Source organism: Pinus tabuliformis, chromosome 2_2 (genome assembly GCF_031772625.1).
Source record: "Pinus tabuliformis cultivar Carrire ecotype Pingquan chromosome 2_2, CPIR1, whole genome shotgun sequence".
NCBI lineage: Eukaryota > Viridiplantae > Streptophyta > Pinopsida > Pinales > Pinaceae > Pinus > Pinus tabuliformis.
This window is the reverse complement of record NC_142300.1, coordinates 581,644,436-581,662,595: the sequence shown is the minus strand read 5'-3', so window position 1 is coordinate 581,662,595 and position 18,160 is coordinate 581,644,436. Positions and strand designations below refer to the sequence as shown.

At 40.5% G+C, this 18,160-nt stretch overlaps 1 protein-coding gene across 2 annotated transcripts in view; it reads left to right on the top strand.

Annotated features, from left to right (window-relative positions):
• LOC149194006 (WD repeat-containing protein 55-like) overlaps positions 1-18,160 on the top strand; it is a 229,661-nt gene that overhangs the window by 83,446 nt on the left and 128,055 nt on the right. For both annotated transcript variants that reach the window (XM_089404994.1, XM_089404993.1), the window contains exon 6: positions 146-252. In XM_089404994.1, the coding sequence (XP_089261120.1) occupies positions 146-252 (107 nt within the window). The remainder of the gene's footprint in view (positions 1-145; positions 253-18,160) is intronic.

Sequence of the window (18,160 nt, the reverse complement as noted above, 5' to 3'; positions counted from 1 at the left end):
TTGAGATTGAAGTTCCAAATGGCATTCTTTATTATTTGTGTTTTGTTTTGTAAATAAGACTTTGAATGGTTTAAAATATTCTGAGTATTTATCTGTTGTTGCTTTTGCTTTTGTAGGGCTTCTTACAGTTGTCATCTTGTTGCAGGTTTGGGATACACGACAGAATTCCTGTTGCAACAAGTTTAAGGCTCATGAAGACTATATTTCAGATATGGAGTTTGTTCCTGATACCATGCAGCTAATTGGAACAAGGTATTATTTTGTTTGACTTGTTATTTTCTCTAATGGTAATAGTTCCTGAAGTTGATGTAAACTATGGATGTCGCTGTTTGCTGTTTGCAACTTGATGAAACCTGATACAGAGCAGTTTTAGCTTTCTGCCATGCTATTGGACCTGACAAAACAATCCATTACAAATTAATTCCCTGGCTTAGGTGTTGAATAGAGTAGAGTATTATTATCATGAAATAAAATCCCAATATAGGGATAAACCACCATAGTACTGGCACTGGTGTCAAAACTGGTAGAACTGAACTGGAACTGGCTGGTCCCATACCAGCATGGGTCTCCCTCCTAAGAAAAGAAAAAAAGGATGGAGATGATAATCCAATATTAAACTCAACAAATCGGAACTGTTGGGCATGTATCTATGTTTTGCGGATGCTACTCAGTGTAAACCTGCCAGTGCTGATAACAGTGCTTGATGCAGTAGGGCCATCAAGTGAGGCATGCGGGAAATCAACCTTGAGACCTCTTGCATGAAGCTTGTTACCTCTAAAACTAGCAGGGGACCTAAAGGGGATCCCTAAAGGGAAAATTCTAGACCAATGGCAACAAATGGAGACTTAGCCCACTGTCACCTCAGCTAAGGCTCCTTACTATTTACGAAGTTTCACCGATGCGAGGAGACTTGGTATATTATGGAGTCAACGATCAATCAACGAGTGGATGTGGAGTGATCCAAATGATACCTTTCTAGAAGAGTTTGAAGGATAGAGCTTGCTTGCTTTCTAAGCAAGGTACAATGTCTTATAGGAGAAGCATGGGAGGATTTGAGGGTTAGGTTTAGGGAATATGATTTGTGAAAGAGTTTTCTAATCCCTAAAATCCTTATTGAAATTGGTATCCCGGATGATTCTTGAAGAATTGTCTTTTCAAAGGAACGGGACCACACGGGACCAAGTGGACCCAACCTAGGTTAGGAGGTAAGAGTTTAGCAACCAATGATGTTCTTAACCTAGACAAGGAGGGGGAAAGGATCAAAGAAAGAATATTCACTTAAAGGTGTTGAATTGATACTATGAGGCACTAGCCTTGGGGATATTAGGGCAAAATTTGATCTCAGAGCTAGGGCTTGGCTTTCTTCACAACTCCATCGTTGGAATGACTTCAAAATTGGAGGAGGCCTTGGGGAGACACCAACGCAAGAGAGGCTAGGAGATTGAACTTTTTGGAGGGCTATCTTGTCGGGAAAATGATGCCCTATGTGACCCAACTTGGCTAGACCTAGGAAAAGGTAAAAAAGAATTGATTTAGTTGACGACCTCTTGGTAGATCAGTGCCTTAGTCTTGGGAGAATGGAGTCTACGATAAATATGAATGAAGACCTTTGGTTGTTAGTTAAGGAGGCGAAGCAATCTTGCAGCTTTTATACCTCAATGTGCAAAAGGCGATGGCTTATCAAGATGAAATTCGTTGATAGAATTACCCCTAGGAGATTTCATTCAAGTTACATGGCCCATACATTGAGAGATGCTATGTAGAGACAAAATTCCACAATTTAAGCAGTAAATGCATGTAACAATTAGCCCTAAAAATAGCGAAAATCCCAATCCAATGTTTATGACAAAGTAAAACAAGAATAGAATTAAAAACATGTACTTACATGTAATAGAACATATCCAACCATCCACAATTTGACAATAGAGAAGCTTCAAGATAAGATAAGCCATATCTACACATCAAAATTCATCCACAAAGCTCAATTCATCCTTCAAGAAAAAGTGCGAAGTTCTCAAGAGAGAGAAGACATCCAATCCAAAGTGATGATGAGAAAATGAACTCATCTCACTTGTATTTATACTCTAATGAAGAGTTCGAATTAGTCTCCTTGACCTACATAAGCCCCAAAATAAAATAATGTGCTAATATTCTAACTTTTGGCGACAAACCCACCAAACTAGCTCACAAATGAAAGAATATGCCTCTTAAGAGGTCAAATGATGAATAATACATGTCGTAGAGCCCTCTAAGAGGTCTGATGAGGTCCATGGGTGCCATAATGAAGAGTAGGACCCTCAAAAGTGATGAATAAGGGGTTGGCCTCTTGTTCTCTCAAACAATAAACCTGTGGTGCTCCCAATGGGTGTGGGGGCACAATAATAACCTCATGGGTCTCCAAATGGGTCGAAGATGCTTGTAGAACGTCTGCAAGTCTTGGGTCAGCTGCCAAGTGCATGGTGCTTTTGTGGGGCTGACTGGGCAAAGGTGAACCCAGTGCACCTTCCTCATCCAATGGGAGTATCTCGAGCATCTCTGACCATCCTTGAGGATCCATGGAGTGTTGTCTACTACTGTGGAGGCTCATGGCTCTCAACACACACCCTACATGTGCCAATGTAGCCCTCTAGAGGATAGGACCCCGTATAGGGAGACCAAACCCAAGATGGAGACCATATGCAATCTTGCATAAGATCCAATGCGTCCCCTAGCCTTCTAGTACAACAAGTCAATAAAGAAATAGAGTAACTGGGCTTACCAACCATGGACCATAGGTGGGGATTTCATAATGGGCTTCGGGATGTGTCAATGTCTCCTAACTCCAAATGGGGTTAACCAAATATCCTATTAGGTGCTTTCTACTTCTAAAGGGGATAATATGTTCAAGGTACATCCTTCAAAAGGTGATGGCATGTGACAGATAGGTGAATGAAACAGAGGATGAGAAGGGGCAACCCTGGGCCACATGCTAGGGTACAAGGGTAGTTAATAAAAGGGAAGCCGACACTTGGGGTTTATAATATATAGGAGGGAGCAATCGTGGTACATGAAGTGCTCCGACTTTGATTTTTCCACCCTTCTTTATATGCCTTTTGCATTTCTATGATTTTCTTTGATTAATTGCTCGGGGCTCAAGGGGTAAGAACATGATGCATAAGATATAGCAGTGAATAACCCCTTTTAAGGTCGGACGATTTATTGTCCACCAGGGGTTGGGACAATCATGGGCTCCTATATGATGAAGAAGGCTCATAGAACTTGTAGGAACTAGGGTGATGGCCATGATGATGATGGGGTAGAGCTCATGTATTGGCTTTTGCCCACGTGCTAGATGAGTTTTTCCCGGCCATCTTTTGCATTTTGTGGTACATTTTCATGTTGAAAGTGGCCAAACATGCTTTGTCTTTCTTTTTAGCTGCATCAACCTCTAGGCTTGACCCAAGGTGTGGGCAAGGGGAGGGGGCGAGCTAACCATATGTGAACCCAAGTGGGAGAAATTATGGATGGGGTAATAATGCATGGAAAGGGCGTAGTATAAGCAGATAAGGGAGTGGGACCGCGAAACCAAAATCGGGTTTTCTTGTGAAATACCATCCCTAAAGCCAAATGGTTAGTAAAAGAGATCCCACGTGACTAGAATCCAAGGTTAATATTGAAAAGGGGTCTAGGGGACAAGAGCACAAACCTAACCTATTCTTTCCGCTGAATCCCCCCATTAATCCATGCCCAAAAGTGTCCATGATAAGCAAACTACAATACTCAATTACCAAATGACAAGGCATACCTTTAGGTTCGGGAGGCCCACCTTCAAACATACGATCATGGCAGATGGGCAAGGGACCACATGGTTGGCTTAGGTGGTGGAGAAATGGCACAATGAGCTAGCTAGTGGCTGCAAGGGGCTGCCGGCTGAGGACCATCTTGGAGGAAAAAATTTCTCTAGGGATATCACGCACAAAATGGTGGGTAACAAAGCTCAAAGCACTCAACTACTTGAGGTAGCCCACAGGCCTTAAAAATCTGTTTGGCATCTCTTCCCACCCTGAAGCAATTATGCGAGAGTGAGATTGCTGGTGGTTTGCTAGCTCCAATAAGTCCACGAGGGGCAAACATGTCACAAGTGGGATTTGAACCTAAGTGAGGAGGATGCAATTTTCACAAGTTTTGACCACCCAAGCTAGATCAAATAAACAAAATGCTTGGAACATCTCATCCTGCCCCGAAGTAACTAAGTGAGAGTGAGAGTGCTAGTATCTTTCTAGTCCCAATCGGCCAACAAGAGTGGAGAGGGCAAGTGAGATTGCTGGTGCCTTGACAGCAAGTTTTGAACTTGGGTGTGGGAGGACAACGATTTCTCATCTTAACTACCAAAGCTAGACCCAATTGACAATTTTCTATTTATCTTTATTATTAAATTTCTAAAGTTAATGTTGATATTTACCTTATAATTTATTTTCATGCCTTGTAAAATTTATGCTATAATTTTAATCTATTTTCATGACCTTATATTTACAATTTACTTTTGACCATACTATTTGATTTCATTAACTCAAATTTTAAACTTTTAAAAGTTAAAAGTGGGACCCTCATTTTAAGGAGATGCTTGGTGGTGTCAGACTGCTAGGAGCCATAGAGAAAGTAGAAACTGAGATGTTTTTCCAGTTTCGGCAGACTTAGTTTTTCAGTGTTTCAACACCATATGAAATAAATGAGTGCAATCTTGGTCTTCTACAACTTGTGGCTTTGGGGGATTGAAGACCCAAACATGGAGCTGAATTCTCGCATATAAAAAACAAGAAAATGCATGAGGATCATGTGGTTGTAAGAAGGTTAGCCACCTAAATACTACAAGAGGTTCAAATTTTAGTGTGCTGATGTTGATGGATACATGTTTTAATGATATGTTGTTGTATTATTCTTTTTGGAGACTCAATGTCTTACCTTAATGTATATTTATTTTGGTTCAGATATGTAAGTGTGCCAAGTTACGATAGAGCCAAGTCGAGAGCCTTTGAGAGTTGAGTTGCTAAGAACCATGATCTAAACCATTCGGGTGTAATGTTCCAAGGGGATTTTTGCCCTTAGGGTTTCAAAACATGGAATATATTGCACTATTAGCATAGTATTATTCACAACTTTCCCAATGTCAATTAAAATGCAAAAGTGGACAGATAAGCAATATCAACAAGATACATAGGCACTATAAGAACTTTAGTAGCTTACACTAGTTCGACTTTAACAACTGTTTACTAGGGCTGTTACACCCTAACAGTATCAATCCCTTCAATTTAGACACTGGTAACGTAGTTGTGACAGTAATTAAACCCTGTTCAGTCCAACTATCTTTGTTATTCACTTACAAACTGTTCTCAGAAGTAGCTCAATCAGACTTTATGCTTCAGTGGGTTGCTGATCTAATATGGTCTTCCACTGTGACTTTGACGCTTCTCAAGTTGGTATTGAGACCCCCTTGCTGCCCTGATTCATGCTGTGTTGCCTCAGGTCCCTTTGCAGCCAAGTGGAACCCCAAAGACTAAAACCTGCTTCCTCCAATGTCTGTGGATGCAACTGATCCAAGGTAAAAGACTTTCAAATTTCAATAGGCCTTGCTGACTGGAATAGTGTCCTCATGGAGCCTCACGGTCCTGAACAGAGGTCTTCAAATGATCTGGCTACCTTCTGATCTACCTCGCTGTCTGAGACAGGGACCTCAGAGAGCCTTACAATCTTGAACAAGGATCCAATTTGGTCTGGCTGTCCTTCAATTGGCCTTCCTGACTGGAACAGAGACCTCAGATAATATCGCTGCCTGGAGCTGCCTCAGGACGGTTCATTAGATTGTTTTCTGTCCGAACCATCTTCAGGAGGGTAAGCTGACCGCAGACAGTACCCTAATTGCTAGGCCGCAACCTTGAATTGGCCTTAGGATAGATAGCTGGCCATGGAAGTGTCCTACTGTCTTTAGCTGCCCTGGCTGATGTGGTGGGATACTCTTTGCTGCCTTGTTGGTTTGCCTTGAAATCTCTTCTATCAACTTCAGGGGAATTCGGGAGTGTTTCCTCAGGAATAGACTACCGCTGTTCTTGAAGCAGAGCTTGTTGACCAATAAAATAACCACAGAAAACTTTCCTTGCTAGCCACAACAGAACCGAGTTGCTCCAAAAGAATACACTGTATCAAGACAGAAAGAAGGTGACTAGCTAGAGTGGAATCTCTCACCACCGAAACTAATCAAAGAGAGAGGATTAGGTAGGGTGGGGAAATCACCATTGAAACTAATCAAAGAAGGGGCCTTAACACCCTCAGAGCCTCAGGCTCACAAAACAGAAATAATCTAATCCACAATGATGATCATAAAATGATTCTAACTCTCCTTTATTTATAGATTCCTCATGGGGGTCTTTGTTCCTTAATCTAATGTGAGGGGTTACAAGTGTAGCCTCCAATTTGGGCTTTTTGCCCCAGCTACCCCAAAACTTATCCAGTGTTGCCCCAAACACATTGGATAGTGGGTTTCCCCCTTTATCCATGACTATAGCCTATGAGGTTAGATAGGCTACTTCATCCTCCCTTGGGCAATTAATCCATAGGGGACATTAAATTGGGAGCCAACTGGCTTCAGAGGACAAATCATTTATAAAGGTTAGTGGTGGAGTTTGGGAAGATAGATGGTTTTGTCTGAAGAACTAAAAATCTCCAAACCCGCCTTGAACAATGCTAATGTAGCTCCAAGAACTTGAGTGTTTTCTGGTAACTAAAGTGAAGATAGATTAGTAACCAGTAATGAATTGAGCTTCTTAATATGTAAAGTTTATTCCCTTGAGGGCTTTCCAATTTTAAATGTTTTGTGTATTGCAAACATTTATGTGTGTTGCTATTGTCTTTGTTATTTTTGTTAGTTAATGATTGAAACGAATATTGGGTTACTCACTTAAGGGACAAGAGTAAAAAATTACTTGTGTAGGTTAGGAAAACAAAGGACACAAAGCAGTATAATAAAGAATTAGAACAAGAAAAGGAAGATACTGAGAAAGAATTCTAAAAGAACCTATCAGCTAAGGATGAAGAGAATTCTTGATTAAACCACCTTAATGAAAAGTTTTTGGAAGAAATTAGGAAGTTAAAAAGTGAAGAATTTGACAATCCGAACATGAAACATGTCGACAAGTTAGAAGTTGAAGAACTTTCATGTCTTTGGAATCATAATCAAAATCTGCTTACACAAACTAAGAAGTGTAACATTGATAAGCTATGAAACCGGATTCGTCCCCCAGGCCCGTCATGTCCCGAATCCGGCGAATCGGACACGATTCGGGCAGATTCAAATCCGAAAATCGGGATTCGTCGTGTCCGATCGGGACATGATCGAATTCGGATCGTATCCCGATCTGACACGACGAATCCCGATTTTTGGATTCGGATCCGGAAAAGAGGATGCTGCGCGGCACTATAAAGGCAGTTTTTGCCTTTCTATTTGCACAATCACTTGTTTAGTTTGCTGTGGGTGTTTGGGAGCAAGGAGCAAAGGGTGTGGGAGCATTTTCAAGGAGATTCAAGCAACAGGTAAGTGCATTTTCTCTCTTTTTTTGCATTTTTATTACAGCAGTTTGCATGTGCATTTATTTTACAATTTTGTGCATTTTTTGTTTATTTTTTTACAACATTCATGGATCAATCAAGGGCGATAGGGAAGGGGCAAAGGAAGGGGAAGAATGTTCCCATTGGAAATGCCCCTCCTCTCCCAATTTCATCAGGGTCTACAAGTGTTCCCTTTATTGCAAGTGGGGCTGCAACAACAACTTCAAATGTTGAGGGAAGACTTCGTCCTCAATGTAACAAATATCCCTTGTGAAAATATGTCACAAGAGAGCAAGGGCCAAGCAACAAGGTGAAGGGAGGAGGTAGTGTGAGTTGGAAATGCAACTATTGCCACAATACTTTAACGAGCACATATTTATGTGTGAAAGGTCATTTGTTGGCTTTACAAGGTTGTTGAATTGGTTTTTGTACAAAGGTGTGTTTACCAAAGAGGAAAGAAATGGAAAGAGAGTCCAATGTTGGTATGGCAAATGTGGCTGCAAAATAAAAAAAAAAAAAAAAAACCAAGAATGATGACCCCCTTCCATTCTTAAGGAAAAGCAGCAACAAATTCCCATTTGAGAGTTCTGGTGGGGGACAAGCAACAAAAATATATGCAATTTCACTTGGTCCAATGGACAAGATTTTTCAGAAGGAGAAATGGGAAGAGCTTGATCTCACCATTGCCTTTTTTTTCTATCAAAACTCCATATCCTTTAATGTTGCACGCTCACCTCTATTTATTGAGATGTGTCGAGCTCTAACTCAAGGGGATCCATCCGAGTATGAGCCTCCTGGGTGAGAAAAGCTTAGAACCACATTGTTGATGAAGGCAAAAAAAGAGGTGGAAAAAATGCTTGAGCCTATTAAAGTATCATGGCCAACATCTGGCGTTAGCATTGTTTCTGATGGATGGACAAATCCAACATGGGACCCGCTCATCAACTTCATGGTGTCTTCCTTGAATGGTCCAGTTTTCTTGAAAGCAGCGGATGCACTTGGATAATACAAGGACACACAATTTATGGGTGAGTTGTTTATTAAAGTTATTGAAGATGTAGGTGTTGATTCTTGTGTGCAAATCATTATAGATAATGCACCTGTTTGCAAGGCTGCTGGCATGATTGTGGAAGCTAATATCCACAAGTGTTTTGGACACCTTGCATTGTCCATTCGTTGAACTTAGCACTGAAATCTATTGCTTCTGATGTACTTTGGATTGGTAACATTATTGAGGAGGCACGACATATTTGTAGCTTTGTACAAAATCATACAAATTCCCTCACTATCTACAAGGAGTACAACAACCTATCATTGTTGAAGATTGCGGATACACGGTTTGCCTCTTCATTCATCATGTTGAAGAGGTTGAGGGAGGTCAAGACCACTCTTGGGGCCATGGTTATTTCAGAGTTTTGGTCTTTTTGGAGAAAAACATATCAAGTAGCCCCTAAAAGAGTGAAGGATACATTGTTAGATGATGCTTGGTGGGAGAGGGTAGATCTACTTATTCAGATCATGGACCTTATCATTTTTTTGTTTTGATTTGCAGATATAGACCAACCCATCCTAGGAGAGGTTTCCGAGGGATGGGATTCCATGATTGAGTCTGTGAGGAGCATTGAGTATGAGACATCATTAGAGGCCTTCTTCACCATTATATAGGATATTCTTGTTAGCAGATGGGACAAGAATTGCACACCTTTACATTGTTTGGCTCACTCATTGAACCCAAAATACTACAACCATGAGTGGATGAATGGTGGGCCTTCCCACAGATTCCCTCCTCACATGGATGGTGAAATCTCACAAGGGAGGAAGATGCATTCAGACGGGTTTTTTAGGATAAAGCATCCCTTTATGAGGTGGAGGATGCCTTTTAGTACAAAGCATTTCTAAAGGGGAAGTCAATGTAATGAATATAAAAGTATAAATATTATTTAACAATAATTAATAAGTAATAAGTTAATAACTAGTAATAATGAAGGTCATGTATCTTCTAAGCAACGTGACTCCTCATGGAAGGGCACTCGCTCCTGGTTATATATATATATAAGGCTCTCATTTGTACATCATATCATATTTATATTTATATATAAAGAATAATGTATGAGAAAATCGATATGATGTACAAATGAGAGCCCTATATATATATATATATATATATCTTAAAATGGATTTCTTTATTGTATTCCAAATATTTTGGGTATTTAATTAATGAGCTAGGTTTGGTTACCATAGTGACAACATCGAGAACTGAGAACCATGTGAAGTCATTAGAAGCCAAAGAAAAAAAGTGAAGCCCTAACTTAAATATGCTTTGAGGACAAGCATTCCTAAGGGGAGGGCAATGTAATAAACGTAAGTATATTAAAAATTGAAAAGACTTTTTTTTTTTGTATTAGGAGAGTCGGTAGACCTGTTGCTTGTCACCAAGGAGGCCCATGGTCAAGTTGAAGGAATTGTTGAAAAGTGTAACTAGGTTCGGTCTTCATAATGACATGTAATTGTGACTTTTCTAAATGATGTAATGAAGAAAATAAAATTATTTTTGTAACCCTTCCTTCATGGGTTTCATGAGCAAGTGAATTTTATTTTAAATGGCTCCCATTGAGAGACTTAGGGTTTGTCATTAAGGTCAAAGAATTAATGTCATGTATGAAGAGCTCTTCTTGACCATGTGTAAAATGTATATGAGTCAATTAAGTGTCTAGAAAGCCCTCCAAAAACAAGCACAATCCTCTTCTCTTAATGTCGGCTTCTATATTGGTGACAAACTCATGTCGGCTCACATTAAGGAGACCCACCCATTTGAATGCTCATGTCGGCTTGAGTATATGGACGAATCACTATATACGGGAGGCTAGGCCCTTCGCTTAACCACAGTCCAGAACTTCACATATCTCTAAGTTTTTCGGTAGCAGAAAAAGTGACTCGGGTTACCTCTGTTTCGGTGAAGGCTACAAGGTTACATGACTACAGTTCTGTGGGGAAGGGAATTCAAATCCCTCTTAAGTAGAGATCAAAGTGACAACGAAGAAGAAGATTGGTCTCTGTATAGAGCACAGTTCGATGTTCCTGAAGTAGTCAAGTTTCCATATCATGAAGAAAACTACAGTCAGAAGTTTGGTGGTCTCTCTCTGTGATTTCGGAGGACAAAGACAGTGAACAATTCAGATATCTCTATTCGGGTGGCCTAGTGCAGAAGACAAGTTCGGATACCTCTGTACTTCATATGGGAGACTGCAGTGACACTGTTTCGGTGTTGAGGAGAATTTACTGTTCGCTGATATGAGATGAGTATGTTTCGGTGCAATTTCTGTTTAGATGAAGAAGTCTCGGTGCTGCCACAGGAAGAAGGATCCAGTACTAACCTCGTTCAAGTCACAGTCTCGATGATGTCAAAGTTTGGACATGATTAAAATTCATGAAGTCTCGGTGCTCCTACAAAGTGACAAGTTCTCGTGAAGGTCTCAAGTGACGTAGTCTAAATGTTAAGAAGTGGAAGAGGAATCAAGAAGACGAGCAGAAGGTTGATAGTCAAGAGGACTTGTGTCTTGGTCGTGGAGTGGCTAATAGGTCAAGGGTCTTGGTCTTGGTATTCGTTAATTGGAATCTCTATAAGAAGAATTTGTGTGGGTTTTCCTCTCAAAGAGTGAGAGGTTTTGGCCCTGGCTCATAGCCTACATGATGTGTCTCTTGTCTATTTATGTTCATGCATTGGTTACTGTTTGATGAAGAAGAACAATAATAATCTAACATGAAGAAGATCCTAATCTAAAGAAGTAAAATGCATTAAAAAATAGTCACTAATCAAAGAGAAATCACCTAATGCTAATGCCCTAGATTTCTCAACAAGAATTGCCCCTATACTCTTGAGCCCAACACGACCACCCCAAGCCATGCTAGGTGGGTTAATTGAGTTTCGAACTTGGGTGGGGCCTCGATATTAGTCAATGAAAAGACCTTATAAATGAAACAATGTGTCTAATCGAAAGGACTTGCCTTCTAGTGAAAAGGAATCTCTGCTTAGGTATCTATATCAGGGTCGGGGTCTTTATTGTATTTTATCTCATTCATATTCGTTCTCATACATTTTTATATATTATTTATTGTCATTGTGGATTCCTTTATTATGTTCCAAATAAATTGGGAATCTGTGATTTGAACCAGATTGGTTAATCACAAAGGCCATCTCTTATCTCCATGAATTGCTTTGCATAGAATGCCATCTTGGGCTTGAGCCCATTGGTGGATTACCTAAGTTACTTGAATGTACTGTCTATCAATGGTCTCCTTAATGATCTTGTTTAGCTCCTGTTTGTTTGGCAAGAGAGGCTAGGGGCATTCAAGGAGTATCTAAACGAGAGGAGCCTATCCATCAAGATAACTATTGACAACGATAGTCGCATAACCTTGGAAAACCAACAATGGACTTGTCAAAAGGACCTAATAGAGGTGATGGACAAGGCCACCAAGGAGCAATAAACAAGTTACAAGTATTTAAGACTATCAACGAAGCTCTGGAGTTGATGAAGAATTGAACAAAAGCAAAAATGGCCTCAACTTGGAGAAGGTGGAAATATACTCGACTTGGAAGATGTTCTTTGTAATATAATTCTTGCAACAAATAATGGGGTGGAGTAGTGTTGTAGTAACCATCCCCCCCTCTTGGTTCAAAAGCTAGATTCACATCCTGTGCGGAATTGTAGTTCCACCCAAAATCCACAATTCTTGGACTTTTGGAAATGTGATGGTTCCAAACCACGGTTTCGCGAACCTAAAGTGCGGTTTCAAAAACCACTTGCATGGTTCTGTGGGACATTTTTTTTAAATCTTCGAACCGCTATGTGAGGAACCATGCTTCCCGGACACTCCCAAGGTGCTCTCTTGATGCCCCCTAGATGCTCCCTAATGGTAATGTTAAATTCTTAAAGTAAAAGTAGCATTCTCATTTATCTTTCAATTTCATCCCTTTACTTAAATTTTTAACATTACCATGAAATGACTTAGGATGTTTGAGAGTGATTCCAACCTCACCGAACTTCATATGGAGAAAATATAATTTCATATCCCATTCAAAATTCAATAGACCTAACAATTTTCAGGATTTCAGGGTCAATTGGATTCTGGCATTTCATTAGATTATATCATGTATGAGGGTATGCTATTGGCATTTAATCAAGAGCACCAAGCCCTATATGTACCTCGATGTTGGTGGTGTTGATTCTTGAACTCTTTGCCATGGCCGTAGCAAAAATGTACCCTTCACTCAAGTCAAAATCATTGATCAGGCATGTTAAGCTTTTTCTACCATATTATAAGGCTTGGATTAGGCAGTTTGATCAAAATTGGGCAATGTGGACTAATATCATTGTTACCACAAAATCTAGCAAGTCTTGAAGAGGGAAACCCTACAAGACAAGAGCTAGAAAAAGTGCTAATAATGGGGTAGAGGCCTAATGTCACCTCAGTGAAAACCCCCTGCTCTTTAGCTGAGGTGACATTGGGCCTCTACCCCATTGTTAGCACTTTGTCTAGTTCTTGTATTTTAGGGTTTCCCTCTCCAAGACCTGCTAGATTTTGTGGTAACAATCCTTGTAGAATCAAAGTAGAGGCAAAGGCTAGAAAAGAGGAGAGGAATCTAGATTCTAGATGGTTGATGCTTGAATAATTGATCATTAATGTACTATGGATGCCATTTGTATCTTGATTTGTGTACAATATGGATGGTTTGATATATTTTGCAACTAATTTGGAATTCTGGATGTTTTTTTGATATATATATATATATATATATATATATATATATATATATATATATATGCTTCCGGGACACTTCGCTTTCGAGAAATTTTGGAAAATAATGCTTGTGATGCTTCGCTTCCAAAAAACACCCCCAATTTGTGCAGCATTGGGGTGGAGCAGTAAAACCTAAGACATATCTATCTTGACCTCTTCCTCTTGTAGATTCAATCCACAAACCTTGGAGCTATACAAAACCATGGGCTAGATAATATTGTCCAAATGTTCCATCTTGGACTGAATTTTGGGAAAGTGGTTCTAAAAACATTGTAGCGTGATAATGGCTAGGGAACAATATCCATTTTTAATCCAAGTTTGGAGAGTTAGTTTCAAATTAAGTCAAGGCCCAGAGTTCAAACACCCAAGTGTATGTAATAGTGATCTCGTTCTCCTCATCTCAAAAGTAGAATTAGAATACCAATAGGAAAGTTTAAAGTCATTGAAGATCATAACCTTGCTTTTAGAAGTTTGATAGTTAGCTGTGGACGATCATAGAACTTGGCCAAGGTGCCTTGTCATCTTTAGAGGCCCTTTAGAGTCGAAGCTAGGAGGACCACATTGTCGACAAAGAGTAGGATGGATATCAAGGCATGTTGGAGGAAACCATCCTCTGGTTGGATATGCTCTTGGTGAAAGGATTCTAGCTCATTTTTGAATATCTTGAACAAAATGTGTGAAAGAGGACATCTCTGCTTCACCCAAATGGTACTTTTGATAAACTCTAGCAAACCATGCCTTGTGCAAAGATGCACCGATACAAATTGATAGAGATGGATAATAAGATTGAGGAGAGTCTCCAAGATGTCAATGTTTTTTAGTACAAAGAACAAGGCCTTTGTGGGGAATGAGTCAAACACCTTTCCAAAGTCAACAAAAAGACAGTGGATTTTCAAAGACTGGTATCTTTCTTCCTCTATGATTGCTCTAAGGATGAGAATGTGGTCGATGATCTAATATTATTTTTGCATTTGGAAACCTACCTAGGCCTTGGCATGAGGATGTCCCTTGTCAAGTATCTTTGACAATCTTCGATAAAGGGCCATGGCACATAGCTTAGAGAAAGTGGTGACGCATTGTGATAGTCCAATAGTTGTTTAGATCAACATTGGACCATGATTTGTGGATTAGTTGAATGGTATAGTGGAACCATGTGAGGGGTGGGGGGGATCCAATGCAAACCACATGGTTAAATAGATTAGAGATATATTGGACCAACGATAAAATGCCATGATTGAGGAACTCTGCTTGGAAACCCTCATCTACTACTTTGTTGGTGTTCATGCCCCATATTGCCTGCAAAATATCTAAGTTCCAGAACACGTGACAAGAAGATTGGTGGGGCGAGGGAGCGTGGGGGAGGTGACCAAGACAAGGAGTTGTTTGGGGACATTATATAGAGTGGTGTTATGGGTGAATATGGACTAGGTGTCAAGATGGAGGGGTGGATTGGAATGGTGAGGGAAGAAGTTGGGCCAAAAGTTTTTGGAAGAGCAAGGAAGGGTGTTTTGTGATTTTGTCTCATAGTACAAGAAATGGATGTTTCTTTCATTGGAGGAGATAACAATAGTATTTCAAAGGTTTGGGATAAGCAATAAGATGATGTAAGAGGGCATGGTAGACCTGAGAATGGTATGATTTGCATTCTTTATTGTACCATTAGTTCATTGGGTTGGACCTAGGTTTGGGGGAGTGAGAAGGGGCTCTAGTGGTATTATAGAGGTAGTGATAAAGTGTTGATTCAAAGAGCCAAAAAGAGAAGGGAAGAGGGGGTGGAGACTTTCTAGTAGAGATGGGTAGAATAGGTATCGACATCCCTATTATCATACATGATGGTAGTTTGAGAGGCCTTTGGGGGTGCGGGGGGCGGGGGGGTCGACTCCTAGTGAGGAGAATAAAAGGGAGTGGTTGATGTTTGTAGCTTGGGCATGTACTTCTACACATGCCTAAATGTTTAACTATGCAGAAGTAAGCCAGTATCTCCTTAGACACTTTGCTTTAGTGTGAAAAAGTTGCATTTGTAACTTTTCCTAAGTTTTGACTTAGGAAAGCACATAATTATTATGTTGGCTAATTGAGCTAAAGTAAACTTAGGAAAAGTGGCATATTTACTTTAGTGCTTATGTATTAATTTCAGCGCTTGATCTCAAGTGAGGCGAGATCTAATCTCGGTCGTTAATCACTTTGGATGTTAGGGTTAGGGATTTAGCTCAATGTAAAGTTATATAAGTAAGGCTAAGACACAACATACAACAACATAAGGTCGAGAGAGGCATCTCAGTGAGGAGTGTGATGCTCTAGTGTGGCTAGTCGAAGTAAGTGCAAAAAGGAGAGCTTGGAGATCCATATCAACTAAGGAGATTGAGAACTGATCTAGGGGTGGATTTGCTGGATCAGATCCAAGGTGTATTGTAATTTGTATTTTCTTAGTTGGACCATTATCCTAGGATGGGAGCCCAAGTAAGTTCTGAGTTTTTTAATGAAGAGCTATTGATTGAGCATACTCTGTTTGTGTCATTGTGATTGAGATTGGCTAATGTTTTTTTTGCTTTTGCTATTTTTTTTTGTGAGGAGAGTAATCGAAAACTGGGTTGGTTAAGTACTCACGTGACACATGGTCGATTTTGTTGAAAAATCTATGGCATAGTAATTATGTGATTTCTCTTCTATTAGTCATTGCTTGTGAGTGCTTTTTACTTCTTTAGATTAGGATATTCTTTTACTTAGGTTATTAGTGTTCTTCATCAAACAACTACCAATGCATAAACCATAAAGAGACAAGAGACACAAAATATAGGCTGTCAACGAGGGCCAAAACCTCTCACTCTTTGAGAGGAAAACCTGAACAAATTCTTCTTCTTATAGAGATTCCATTTGACGAATACCATGACCAAGACCCTTGACCTATTTGCCTCTCCAAGACTGACACAAAGCTCCTTTGTTAACGATAGTTCACCTTCTGTTCCTTCCTCCTTCTTGACTTCTTCAATCTTGGCTTGCTTTAGACTTTCAACCTTATTCCACTTCAACTCCCTAGGAGAACTGCACCACTGCTACAACAGATTTCGGCCTTCATTGCTGCTATATACTTCTCTTCTCGGCCTTTACTGCTTCCATAGACTTTCACCTTTCCTCAACCTTCATTGTTGCAATATGCGGGTCTACAATTTCGTGTGTGTGGAGGTCAGATGGCCTAAGAATAGTCCCAAATCAATACAAATTTCCTCACTGTTCTTTTTTCCTTCCTCACCGGTAACTCGGCTCACTGAATGACCTTCGCACCATGTTGCGGGGGAGCGCCCCCCCCCCCTTCGAACCCGCTCCCGAAGCGCGCTCCAGGCGGGAGCGGCTCGGGAGCGCGCTCCCCGAAAAAAAAATTTGCGCTCCCTGGTCTGTTAGGGAGCGACACAGGGAGTGATCGCTCCCGCGTTCTCGGAGCGATTTTTAATGCCGGGAGCGATCGCTCCCTGATCGCTCTCGGACATTAAAAATCGCTCCGGGAGCGATTCGAGCCGGGCCGGGAGCGGTTCGGCGGAAAAAAAATCCGCCGGACCCGAAAAAATAAAAAAATTTAGAATTTTTCTTTTGTTTTATAAGCCCAATGGGCCAAAAACCATTCATTATAACTTCATTGAGCAAGGTTTGGAGCTGGAGCAAGAGCATTGGAGCGAAGAGCAAGTGCTGAGGAGCGAGGAGCAAGTGCCAAGGAGCGAGGAGCAAGCCTGTAGAGGTAAGTAACTTAGTAATCTAGTTAGTTTAGCTGGTTAGGTAGTAAATTTAGTCGATTTAATTTAGTTGTTTGAGTTTAACTGTTTAAAAATCATGTATTTAAATTAAATTAATTAATCCCAATAAATTAAATTAATTTGCAGATTCAAGAATCAAAACCCTACAAACATCAAACACCATGGACCTGGCGATATTTATTGGCATTTTCCTCTTCCTGGTCCCTTTTATGGTTATTATGGTGCTGGAGAGTAGGAAACGGAGGGGGCCCCAAACTGAAGAGGGGGATGAAGAAGCCGGAGAAAGTCAAATGGGTGAAAACCCCAGTGAGGAGGAGGTGGAGGAGGGTGAACATGACCCTCAAAAAACTAAACAAGACCAAACTCCATTGTGGAAATATGTTCACAGGGCTGAAACAGAGAGGGGGTGGAACCACTAAATTTCATTGCCCTCATTGCAACACTGATTACACAGGTTCATACACCCGTGCTAGAAGACACCTCTGCGGGAAAAGGCCATGGGATGGAGAGAAACAAATAGGAATCAAAACTTGTGCAGCGGTGTCAACAACAGATAGAGCCAAATACATAAAGGATGAGGAGGAAGCCCAATACAGAACAAAAAGATCAAGGGGTTTCTTTGAACCAAGCTCACAATCACAAAGAACTCCTTCAGCATCCTCCCAAGGCAGTGGATATGGACATGGAGGCACAGGGTCATCATCTTTAAGGCGTAGAACCATATCAGATTTCCTTGATGAGGGCTGTAGGAATGATGTGGATTCAAAAGTTTACAGGTTCCTCTATGCATGTGGGATACCATTCAATGTTCTACGCTCACCTTATTGGCACGAAATGGTTTCTGCCATAAATGATGCCCCTAAAGGATACAAGAGCCCTGGGTATGACAAGGCAAGAACTGTTGGCCTTGATCATGAAAAAGCAAAAATATCACATTCTTTGAATAAAATGACAAGTTCTTGGACTGACAATGGGGTGTCTATTGTATCTGATGGATGGACAAATGTAAAAGGCAAGCCATTGATAAGTGTTCT